Below are 12,016 nucleotides of genomic sequence, written 5' to 3'. Positions count from 1 at the left end.
CTACATCAGGATGTAGAGAAGATGTGCTGGGGTAGACGTTTCACCCCACTTGGGTTATCACAACTAGTAAACTCAACAAACTGACATCACCACAGTGAAAGTCTACTTGTACTCCAACACTGCAAGGTACTCCACAGCACATTCCACCGTCCAGGATCACACCAATGTCCTTCAGAAGCACAATGCTGAGATCATCAGAACTGGGAAGTCACTGTTCCAGAGCTAGTTATGATGAACCTTCTAGAAAACCAGTTCGTTATATATCGGACTCCACCTTTGATCCCTCAATGAAGACTCCACTTAAGTTGCCAAGAATCAAACCTATCCTAGAGGTTGCCTAAGTCCCTTGAATTTGAAACCAATTTTTTAAAAAAACAGAAGCTACATTATTAGGGCACAACCATCTTTCTATAGCTACCAGCTTCAAATACACAGAGTGCTTGTCTGATGACCAGTGGCTCTTGTGCCCATGTCTTGCTGACACCTAGATACTATGCATATAGTGGACCATCACTGGTCAAGAAAACTAGCTTTATACTGAAAAAAAAGCAGCTTAGACAAAGAGTTCTATACTTGTGGACTTGTGTTAAAGTAACTTGTACAAAGAAATTTGTAATTACTTTTGTGTATAAATGGTTCCTTCGTCTGCGGAGCAAAACCAGGTATAAACTAAGTTCAAACTTCAGGATACAAAGAAACTAGATAATGGATGTATTTAAACTTTGTATATTCAATGTAGGTTTTTGACACTTAGTTGAATAAACAAGTTTATTTGTAAACTTAGTCAACATACATAATTGACCTAAAGATTTCAATAGAAGGGTAATTTTTAAAACCACTTGGAAGGCCATCTCTATAAAGTGATTTTTCCCAGGACCATGTATCAGATGTAACCTAACTGGACACCATCTTAACTGGCAGAGGTTCAAGAAGCTGGAGTTGTGTGCCCCTCCCCCACAGCAAGTTTACTCTAAGGGTTATCATAATACAAACTCCACAAGGAAAAGAACTTCGGTATTGTTTCCTCTTGGTAGAGAAAAACTTAACCTAGTTATGAGAACAACCACTACACAAAGAAAAGCTGCACTAACTAGTTTAAATATTAACAGATGATGCTGGTGTGAATAACTTGTATTATAGTCTAGAGCCCTTATAAATAAAATCCCCCCATTAGTGTTTGCATTAATCAGCTAGAGGATTAGTTAACATGTGGTAGAATGAGGACTTATGCAAGGTATACTTTGCAAAGCATTTTACTATTATGAAAACAAGTGCAGTCTAGTTAGGAGAAAACCAACTGGACTTTAAATTACACACACCTTAATGACAAGACTCCCCACCACATGTGAATGTAAAACATTTAATTTAAAAATGTTGACACTACAATATATAAAATAGCTATTATAAATGCACATAGTGTATTCTATAGCTGCCAGGTTTACTTTTTTTTTTTTTTTTTAAGGAAACTGTAAGTTACACTGTGGTTAAGACTTGTATCTTCACCCTTGAAAAAGCCCACATTCTATCACAGTGATGTATGGTCAGACTTAACAGCCCCAATTGTTAAACACTTGGATCAAGTCATAACCAGTTTTATTGCAAAAGGACCCTGTACACATTTATCAATTCTAGTACCTTAATAGCTACCCAACAAGTCATTAACATACAGAAACATGCATCATGAGAAGCAAGAAATTATCACCCATCCCTTCTGCATATTAGCAACTTGTCACTCCTGAGCCACAGTGCTCACATCACTGAGGTCTGTGAACAGTCACTTTTCGCATTCATCCTGAGTGAAAGATGGAATGACTTAAGTACAAATGCAACATATTATAAACAATTTCTTACAAAAAAAGTCACAAATTAAACCAAAGTATTTTACAGAATTTACTACAAAACACCGTAAAAACTGCCTTCACTTAAGCTCTCTCTCCCCGTATCCGGCGAGCCAACTGGATGTCTTTGGGCATGATGGTGACTCTCTTAGCGTGGATGGCACACAGATTAGTATCTTCAAATAAACCCACCAGGTACGCTTCACTGGCCTCCTGTTGAGGACAAGAGCCACACTATTAAACTCTAGTCGACGAGGAGAAGCCACGCACAAGCCCTCCGACCCTACTACAGCCGCGCTCGCCTTACCTGAAGCGCACCAATGGCGGCGCTCTGAAACCTCAGATCGGTTTTGAAATCCTGGGCGATCTCCCTCACCAACCTCTGGAAAGGCAGCTTCCGGATCAGAAGCTCGGTGGATTTCTGGTAACGACGAATCTCCCGAAGCGCTACGGTCCCGGGCCTGCAGCGAGCAGGGGAGTGTAAGCGGACACCCGGGGACGGCCAGGGCCCGGCGCCAGCCCCAGGACGCGCTCCCACACGGGCCACGGGCCGCCCCGTCATTGTTTTCCTGCCGCCTCGCCTACCTGTAGCGATGAGGTTTTTTCACCCCACCGGTAGACGGGGCGCTTTTCCGGGCGGCTTTAGTGGCCAGCTGTTTGCGGGGCGCTTTCCCACCCGTGGATTTACGGGCAGTCTGCTTGGTTCGAGCCATTTTCTTTTACCTAAGGAAGACATCCGTGACTCCGGGGCCGCGGCGCTCGCCCCCCGGAGGGGGGACGGGCTCGGTGCCCCTGCCCTCCCGCCTCTTCGCGGCGGCAGATGGCCCGGGGCCGCCGCCTCCTCCCCCTCCCCTAATGACTCAGGCTGCGAGGAGCGGCAGCAGCCTCCCCCGGGAGGGGGGGCGCGGGGAGGAGTCACTTCCCCTCCTCGACGGGCGGAGGCCCCGCTTGCCCGGAACCCGGCGTCGGGACCTCTGAATCACCACTGGGAAGGAGGCGGAGACGCGGTTCCCGAACGAAGCCCCAAGGGAAAACCTCCCGGCCCCACACCCAACGCCAGCGGCCCGAGCAGCCCGCACCAGCCAGCACTCCGCTTCCAAAGGCTGCGGCCCGCGGCAACAACGGCCGACGGGGTCTCGAACCACGAGCGAACCCGCCAGCACTTACCCAATGCCGAAGTCTTAAACCGCTTCTCCGACCGCCGCGCCGCTCCTGCTGCCCAATGAAGAGCCGCAGTCGCCGAGCAAAGAAAAGAAACCCGACCAACGAACGACCAAACCGCTCTGTGCTCCAAACCCCCCCTTTGCCTCCGCTTTTATACCCACGCTTCACGCTGCGTCTCTGCGTCATAGAGGCCTAATTTGCATACACCAACGACTTTTTCTATTGGCGGGAGCTTTCGCCGACGCGCTGACATCCCCGACACAAAGGCCGTGCTTCGGCCTCGCTCCCGGATTGGTGGGCATCTAGGCCGCTGATTGGCTGTTAAAGTGGCCTGATGATTGGATGAATGCAAAGAGGAATGGACGAATCAGAGATTAGCACGAAGCAGCTCTTCTGATTGGATAAAATGAAGCTATGTTTGGATCCTTCCCTTGGTTCCAAAGCTCTACAATAGAAAGTCAATGCAAATGAATTGCATTGGTCTCTATCAGGACTTAAGGGTCAGGGTGGGTAGGAACCTGACCAAATTCGCAATTCGCTAATAAAATGCAGGAGGAGAGGTTACTTAAAGGAAATTCTTGTCAATATTTTCCAATATAAAATTAAATGTGTTCCCTTGACTATTTACTTTCACATTTTGACGGTTATGTAGATAGTATAAAAGAGAATTAGAATTCAGCAAATCACATTATACTACCAAGTATTTTATATATCACGCATATATATTTTAACCAAAAAGTAGTTCTTTTGTTTGGTGGTATAGGTGGGGGTAAATGGTAGACACAAAAAAAATATGTCAATATATGATTTTATAAGAACTGTTTTGTATGTTCTTAGGCTATCACAAAATACTTTGTGATTTCAATAGCTTAAAGAAGTAACCTACTGAGCAACATATTTTTGAATTATGTAATTCAACTGAATGAAATGATTACAGCCAAAATGGAAATAGTCCTAGGACAGCATTTGCATGTCCATAAAGAATAAACGAAAGAAAATTAAATATGTGCCCTTGTATTTAGTGGTATGTTCTCGTAGGTACTACTTCTAAGAAACATGACAAATGTATAAAAACGGTAATCCCTACCTTTACCTAAATAAATGTCTTTGATGGATTGTAATTTTCAGTTCTCCTGCTGATACAGGTATATAAAATACCAAAGTAGGGTAAAGTTTAAGGCCAGCCAAACAAAACTCAGAAAATTGAAATAGAGCTTTGTGCATTTTATTCCATAGTTCCTACTCTGGGTTTAGTGAATTTTTTTCCACTGATTATTTTAAATTATCAAAATAAAAAAATAACAAAACCATGTACATGTAATTTCAACTCAAATGTTTATCGTACATAAATACAAATACCTCAAAAATTTACTTTTGACATCGAAGGTCTGCTCTCAGTATCAATAGTAAGGGGGAAAATGAGCAATATGAAAAAGCTGCTATGGGAAAAATGTCTTTGACCCAATCTCTGATACCAAATTCCTCTAATTTCAGACCTCTCAATCTTAACAGGCACAATTTGTATTTAATTATCACATACCTAGACTTTTATGTGATAATTTGGTCAAATTTAATTTCTGCCTTCTGCCCAAAGTTTACAGCAGGGGAGAAATTTTTTCTTTTTCATTCATGCGATGCTGAGAAACCAAGATGGAGGCTCTTGCCCTGTCCTCAGAACCTGAGTAAAGCTAAGAATCAGGGCACTGGTTAGATCCCACACAAAAGGCTCTCAAATGTTCTGGGATGTAACCAGAAAAATACCCTGTTAACATTTTTGACTGCCCAGATGGCCTGGGGAAGAAATGGGTTCCTAAGTTAATAATGCCTTTGTGTTCCAAGGATTTTCTAAAAGATCCAGAATCCTGTCTGTCTCAAGCCTCCAGAGGACAGACACTCCAGTTTTGTTTTTCTTTTTGAAGTTTGACTAATTACTAGAGGAGAACTAATTGCTCCAGCAGAAACTAGGTATAGATTTACACTTATCTACTTAAAGGACGATTAAGTCCTTCTTACTCTGCAGTCATGCAGGTTTTTCTTTTTCCTAAGTTGGCACAGGAGAGGAAAAGCAACACAGGAAATGGGAAAAAACTAAAAATGTTTATACAGTCAAAACAATGTAGAATGTGATGCGGCATGTAGGCTACTGTCCTAGTTCCTGTTCTGCCATGGGCTTGCTGAGTAACTGTGCAAGTTACTTCTCTGAGTTTCGGTTTCCTCTTTTGTAAGTTAAACAGTTTGGATGATATCATCTCCCAGTTTTACCAGTACACACTCATCCTGAAGCTTATGGTATACACTTACTTAAAGCCTAGTGCTGTGGACTATATTTCTTCATTCAAATCACACTCAGGTATTTTGGGGATAACATATAAACCAATAACTTGGATTTACTAACAGGGTTAAACCAATACACTACAACTTTTATTTGTCCTTTTGGAATTTTTCATCTTCGCACGCCCCTAGTGGTTAAACAATTGATTTGGCCTGTTTAGGAAATACCAGTTTCTCAACTTTGTAGGGAATTTGGCTTCTGATGTGAGGTTACTCAGAACTAAATAAAATAAGTGTCATTCTTAAACATTAACAATTTTCCATTCACTCCACCCTCCCTCACCCCTAAGGTTATTGGGAACGTTTTTCCTTAACGTGACAATCATTAGTTAACCTATCTAATCAAACATAAATGTCTTAAAAACAAGTGATTTAAATAGATTTCATTATGGAAAACAAAGCTAAATGACAACTGTCAATAGATCTATAAAGAACTTTGTAAAGGGGGAATTGGCTTATTTGACAAAAGCCACAGAGTGAAGAACTTCACCCTACCAGTGGGAAGTGGGGTCGGAAAACACAGAAAAGCTGAGGTCCGGAGAAGGAAACTGCAGGGGATTTTAAATTGCACCCCCTACTCAACCCGAGACTCTTGCTTCTGGACAGTGTGCGACGCTTCTCAACACCCCTGCAACTCGTCGGTGTATCTGAGACTATTCTAGACGGAGATTAAATTCGTCCTTGGCCCCTAATGTACTGGAAACAAGTTGGTGAGGCCAGGTGTCGAGTTGGGAAGGGACCCAAGTCGTGGAGTTCCAGGTTTCAGGGTTGGTAAAGGTTTACGGAGCGCCTCCGCAAAAACGCGGGAACAGAGTATTGGTCGTGTAGCTCAACTTTAGCAGAGATTTTTTTTTTTTTTAAGATTTTATTTATTTACTTGACAGAGACAGCGAGAGCAGGAACACAAGCAGGGGGAGAGGGAGAGCCGACTTCCCGCCGAGGAAGGAGCCCGACGTGGGACTCGATTCCAGGACCCTGGGATCATGACCTGAGCCCAAGGCAGACGCTTAACGACTGAGCCACCCAGGTGCCCTGCTTAGCAAAGATTTCTTAAGCTGACTTCTAGTAGGCAGACTTTCCTTCATGCCTCCCCAGTTAGCCTGGCCGCAGGAATCAAGAGGATGTTGGCCGACTGCAGGTGCCTGCAGCACAAGGGCCCAGAGCTAAGCACGGACAATACAGATTCTGAAGCACTACTGGGGCCGGCATCAACACTGAACCCAAAACCTACTAAGTCCGATGGCGAGATAATTACTACACTGTTGGTGGCGAAATTACACTTGGACTATTTCACATAAGTCGTTAGGGCTTCTCTAGCTCTGGGCCCTCTCTACTCCAGACGCTCCAGTTTCAAGGAAACCTCCCCTACGAAACTGGAAACGGACTGGTAAGAAGGAGGAACGCGGCGGGACTACAATCCCCACAAGCCGTGGCGGGCCCTCAGCATCCGGGACATCCTCCGCAAGGATCCCTGGGTATTGTGGTCCATTCCTTTGGCAGCAACCCTCTGCCGAAGGTAAAATTCCAGCCGAACCGAGGACCACAACTCCCAGCAACCCTTGCTGCCGTGCGGGGGGTCTTCACGTTCTCGTGGCGCGGCGCAGGCGCACTGGGTCCTCGGCGCGGACCGCGCAGACTGAATAATAAAAGGGGAGCGGCGAAGAGGCAGGAAGACAGGACCATGTCGAAGGGCCCCGGGCCCGGCGGCTCCGCAGCTTCCTCGGCGCCCCCGGCCGCTACCGCTCAGGTGCTGCAGGCACAGCCCGAGAAACCGCAGCACTACACGTACGTAGAGCCCCCCCCGCCGCGCGCGCACGCCTGACGTCAGCGGCCAGCGTGAGTCACGCGCGCAGGGAGAGCGCGAGGCGGCCTCTCCCTCCCCCCCTTCCTCCTCCGGCCCGGCCCAGACCGGTTCCAACCTGCTGGGGCCGGTCCCAACTGCCTCCATCTGCCACCAACCCCCGGTCGGGCTGTGGGGCGGGAAGGCCGGGCCCCGCCGCTGAGTGGGGAAGGCGGGAGTGCGGCGTGCGGAGAGCGCCCATCTCAGGCCAGGCCTGTGAGGCCTAACTGTTTTTCAGACCGTAAAACCACAGTATCAGGCACTTGCGGGGCGATAAGCCCAGCACGGAACCAGGTTGGGTGCCTCGGGGGCCAGCCCTAGAACCGCTGCGAATGACGGTTGGCGCAAGGTTCTGTCAGGCGCCGCGCGTTCCTTCCCCGGGAGGCCTTTTGTGTCCCTGAAGCCCGTATGTTGTCTGTGGAGGCCTCTCTTGCTTGGAACTCGCTGGGACAGCTGAGCCGGCTTGAGTCGGGGACCCCGAGGGCGATGGGGTCCGAGTGTGTCTTCAGCCCCAAGCGGAGTACACTAGCAGAGGGACCCCCGACGCTCCCACCGCGGGAGTCCAGTAGCTGGAAGACCCCCTCCCTGGGAATCTGCGTGTGTCTGAGTGTAGGTTCTTGCCTCCTCCTCGTGTCCTTTCAAGCACGTTAAAGGACCACCTAGTGCTAGGTGCCTCGGGAGAAAGCTGCAGAGGCGGGCCCTCCTGTTAAGCAAAATGTTGAATTCCGTTTTCACACTCCCCCCCCCCCCCCAAATGCTCTTTGAGCGCCTCCCATCCGTTTGGGGCTCCCAGGTGCTGTGCGTGTTTAGAAGGACCCCCCAGGTGGACCTGAGGCTTGCAACCCTTAAGAGCCACCCAGTAAGGCCGCCTGGTGAGCCGAGAGCAGGAAACCTCTATTGGAGTAGAAGGAACTAAAACTAGACAGGAGGAGCTCCTGTTTGTCACTCACCGAAGTAAGCCCCATTGGGAAACTGTTCTGGGATTGGGGGACATGGGTTTTAGGAAGCTTATTGGTTTCTTGGTGAGGTTCCCTGCTATTGGTTGAAATAAGTTGAAGCTTTTTCTTGGCTACAGTCTGACTCGTGTTAACTATTACTTTTCTGTTGTGGCCATTGCTTTGCGGGTCCTTTCTCACTGGAGTTCTTTCTGCCATCCTTCCATCGGTTTTGGTGGAACGATCTTACCTTAGAGAATACTGGTCAGTTGAATGGTGTGGTCAAGCAGCAGTGTGGTTTTGATTTGAAAATCTGCGTACTTCCCACGATTGGAACTTCTTTATAATCTAGTTGCTCGGTTATTTTTCAGTAGAATACGTACAATACTTTGGGTAACGTTTCAGCAACATCTGTATGTTGTGTTGTCATTGAGTAGACTATGGAATCTGTATTAGAAGGGTTTTCTTACCATTTTGAATTGACAGATGAAACAAGTCAACATCTGTGTAAATGTTAACATCTGAGTTTTGTCCTGTTGATGCTTATTTGTTTAAAATCTGTCTTCCTTTGCTTGTGGGTTAAGTGCAGAATAATCAGTTCTTGGCTCTTGAGTTGGCTTAGTTATCAACAGAAGTAGATGAACGCCCAAGCTTGATAGGGTGATTGGAGGTTGTAGGTGTTCCCATCTTTTTACATCCTGTTAACTGTTCATTTGTGTATAGGTTTATGTTTTTATCTCCAGAAATAAGAGGTAGACATCCATTTTCTTCCTTGGTAGATTTATGGGCATTCAGAAGCTGTGATGATTTGGGGAAAACTTCATTCCCTTGTCATCCCAGGTCTTAGGAGCGCAGGGAGTTTGAGGATACAGATGACAGCACTTCTACGCTTACTGGCACTGATTTTTTTTTTTTTTTTTTTAAGGTGAACCCATTTGTTACCCTTGAAGGTTAGACCACAGGAATATTTTTATTTTGATTTTAATATTTACTTTAAAATTTTGAGCTGGCCAGCATTTTTTTAATTCTCACTTGCAGCATTAATTTCCAGAATTTGTACCAGTCTGAATATAGCTTTATATATTGCATAGATCCCTTTGTGGAATACAAATAGAGACTTTTTTTTTTTGGTATGTATTTTTTTACTGGTTAAATTTTTTTTTTTAACATTTTTAAAACTTGTACATAAATTACAATAACTTTGTGTGTTTTTTGTGCCTGATATTATTTGAGATTATGTGATATGCAATAATCTTTGCAATAATCCAGAAGAAATGCGTTAAAATTGAGTGCCCCTCGGGACACCTGGCTGGCTCAGCAAAGCATGTGACTCTTGATCTTGAGGTTGTAAGTTTGAGCCCCACACGGGGTGTAGAGATTACTTAAACATAAACTTTAAAAAAAGTTTAAAAATTGAATGCCACTCATCATAATGGCAGACAGTCTTGGCAAACTTGGTTGAATCCACCAAAAACAAATATTGCCTTTCCATAGGCTTGCCTTCTTGCCCCACAAATAAAGTGCTAGAATTTGAGCTCTCTTCTTTCTAAACCAAGAGGATTATTTATAACATAGTTTGAATGATAATTTTGTTAGTATTTTTTTTCCTAAACTCATGAATAATCTTGCCTTAAGAAAAACTTTGAAATAATCCTTTTAGCAAATTGGCATAGTAGGCACTTGTGCTAGACCTGAGGAATCCGACCCTTTAGAAAATGGCTATATTAGAATTTCTTCTTATTCAGCTCCAAGTATTTGACTAGCATGCAGTAAAATGGTAATGTGCATGTATTAGTCCTCTTCCACTACAAGAACCACCTAACATCTTGCTAGGTAATTTGTCCTTTTATTTGACAAAGACTGAATTTAATCCACCTATTTTCTAGAACAAGTCCATCTTGTATTAGAAGAGTTTTATAAAAACAGACTTAAGAATGGGAAATTTTGGAGCAATTACATGTCCAAATGTGTCTACAAATTTAGCTAACTTCAGGTTTCTTACTGTATAACAATTATATTATTAAAAGTATATAGTTGAGAGGTCACCAAAAAAAACCTACCTTCCAAAATATCCAGGTTTCTGCCTTATTATTTAGACCCTATAAGAGGAGGTAAGCCTTAAAGACAGTAGATGATTTTTGGATTCCTTCACTTGCAGTTGATTCTCAGGCCTCTTAATGCCATTGGGGTAAAGGAAAATGAAATTCTAGTTTAGTGAAGGTTTTTTGGAGTTTCACTGCCCACTGGGTGATTTCTTATAGGTAGAGAATAAATGCTTTATAGCCTCATCTAGCGAAGTGTTATTTTTTTTTTAACTTAGGACTGTTCCCTGGGCATCTTTAAACAGGGACAATGTAGCACTGCTTCCATAGATAACTATTTTGAGGCAAATTTGTTAATTTATACATCGTATAAATGTCATGAACTTCACTTGATTGCATCTGTGTTTTGGAAAATCCAGGAAATGAAAATGTATTTAAATCATTATTGCAAATTGCAGTAAAATTGTAAATACATTACAAGAGTACAACTTGTTGCACAACAGAAGTCACTGGAAGTGTTGCTAGGCAATGTCAGCAAGCATGAGTTAAATTACCAATAAATATTTCTGGATCTTGTTTACTTGTTTATCAAGTAGAACTAATTTCTTACAGGACAAAAATTAAGAGCTCATTGTGGTCTTCACTCAAGCCCACAAAATCCCCATTAATAATTAAGTGCCCATGCTAAGGGTAGAGTCAAGTGTAGCACCTAGTTGATATTTGCTATGAAAGTAATGATTAAAATGAAGATTTGCTTAATGGTTAAGTTTTTTTGTTTTAATCCAGCTATGTTAGATACTAAAGAAGGCTTCCCCACAATCCATTTGCATCTGCTTTGACTGGTGGTTTCTATCAACCTACAAAGACTGACTTATTGGTGAGGGCAGCTGGACAACTCTGAGAGCAACTTAGAGAAATCCATCTTGGGCACACTCTATAAAGGAGCTCCTTCTCTGGAAATAGCACCCCAGATAAGTGCACAAAAGCAAGACACCCTCGTGGACCTACTTCCTCCCGCTTTCAACACCCTGATGCCTGAAGGTGAGGTCTCCTTCCTGTGTGTCTTAGAAGCCATGAGCTCACTTAGGTAATGAGAGCCCTACAGCAGCCTGAGCACCACACATCTGCAGGCTTTCCTGCCAGACCTTTGCTTAAAGGTTATTTTTCTCATTAGGAGAGGCTCTAGGTCACAAGAATGATAAAAGTAAGGTTGCATTTAAAGCTACGTTACTTTAAATACTGGACTGGTGTAGGGATTATTTTCCCAAACGGGGCAGTATTTACTTAATGATTAAGTTTTTCGTTTTGTTGTTGTTGTTTTTTTTTAATCCAGCTATGCTTGATACTAAAGGAGGTTTTCCCACATTTGCATCTTCTATGTTTTGAAATTGCAACTATGGACAGTTATGGCTAATCCTAGTAGATTGTCTTCCCTTCTTTTAACATCTTGGATGAATTTGGGGCACACTAATGTGTTAAGTGAAGATGGATGTTGAATGTAAGTTTCTCTGCCATTCTTAGCCAATATATAAAAATTACATTAGTGTAATTGCTAAAAATGCCAAGAATTTGGGTTCAGTATCCTTCTGGACAATGTAGCTTTCTTATTTTCTTACCATATAGATACTGTGTAGATTCACACCAGCCAGCCATCTTAAAATACTGCATGGGCCACAGAGATATCTACGGAGAAAGTATGGGTAAAATCAGTGCATATGATAATAGGTATGGGGTTTATTTTTGGGGTGATGGAAATGTTCTGGAATTAGATAGTGGCAGTAATTCTACAACATGGTGAATATACTAAGAACCACTGAGACGTACACCTTAAAATGGTGAAATTTTTATGTTGTATAATTTACATCT

General features: G+C 43.7%; 2 protein-coding genes across 4 annotated transcripts in view; one reads left to right on the top strand and one right to left on the bottom strand.

Moving 5' to 3' along the window:
* Nucleotides 1-1,346: 1,346 nt before the first annotated feature.
* Nucleotides 1,347-3,141, bottom strand: H3-3B (H3.3 histone B). The gene is made up of 4 exons (XM_028112602.2): nucleotides 3,006-3,141; nucleotides 2,424-2,561; nucleotides 2,146-2,299; nucleotides 1,347-2,051 (listed from the first exon to the last, which is right to left on the bottom strand). Exons 2-4 carry the CDS (start codon nucleotides 2,549-2,551, stop codon nucleotides 1,923-1,925), a joined length of 411 nt encoding a protein of 136 aa, XP_027968403.1. The 5' UTR covers nucleotides 2,552-2,561; nucleotides 3,006-3,141; the 3' UTR covers nucleotides 1,347-1,922.
* Nucleotides 3,142-6,958: 3,817 nt separating this feature from the next.
* The window catches only part of UNK (unk zinc finger), a 33,169-nt gene continuing 28,111 nt past the window's right edge, over nucleotides 6,959-12,016 (top strand). The window contains exons 1-4 of one of the 3 annotated variants that reach the window (XM_028112591.2): nucleotides 7,944-8,127; nucleotides 10,937-11,191; nucleotides 11,484-11,648; nucleotides 11,774-11,844. In XM_028112591.2, coding sequence (XP_027968392.1) covers nucleotides 11,640-11,648; nucleotides 11,774-11,844 — 80 coding nt within the window. In that variant the 5' untranslated portion in view covers nucleotides 7,944-8,127; nucleotides 10,937-11,191; nucleotides 11,484-11,639. Of the gene's footprint in view, nucleotides 7,119-7,943; nucleotides 8,128-10,936; nucleotides 11,192-11,483; nucleotides 11,649-11,773; nucleotides 11,845-12,016 lie in introns of those variants that run through there. The other 2 variants (XM_088028146.1, XM_028112596.2) reach the window with 2 other exon arrangements.

The sequence above is a fragment of the Eumetopias jubatus genome, unplaced genomic scaffold, assembly GCF_037043125.1.
Source record: "Eumetopias jubatus isolate StellerSeaLion01/CBP00866 unplaced genomic scaffold, mEumJub1_p1.0 scaffold_10, whole genome shotgun sequence".
In the NCBI taxonomy this organism is placed as follows: Eukaryota; Metazoa; Chordata; class Mammalia; order Carnivora; family Otariidae; genus Eumetopias; species Eumetopias jubatus.
The sequence above is the reverse complement of the archived record's forward strand: the minus strand, read 5'-3'. Positions and strand labels throughout refer to the sequence as shown.

Bases quoted from the DNA above. Each gene is read 5' to 3' on its own strand.
- H3-3B (XM_028112602.2), bottom strand. From the start codon at position 2,551: ATGGCTCGAACCAAGCAGACTGCCCGTAAATCCACGGGTGGGAAAGCG. The intron at 2,300-2,423 runs GTAGGCGAGGCG...TGCTCGCTGCAG, and splicing joins AAAAAACCTCATCGCTACAG to GCCCGGGACCGTAGCGCTTC. The intron at 2,052-2,145 runs GTAAGGCGAGCG...TGTCCTCAACAG, and splicing joins CCGCCATTGGTGCGCTTCAG to GAGGCCAGTGAAGCGTACCT.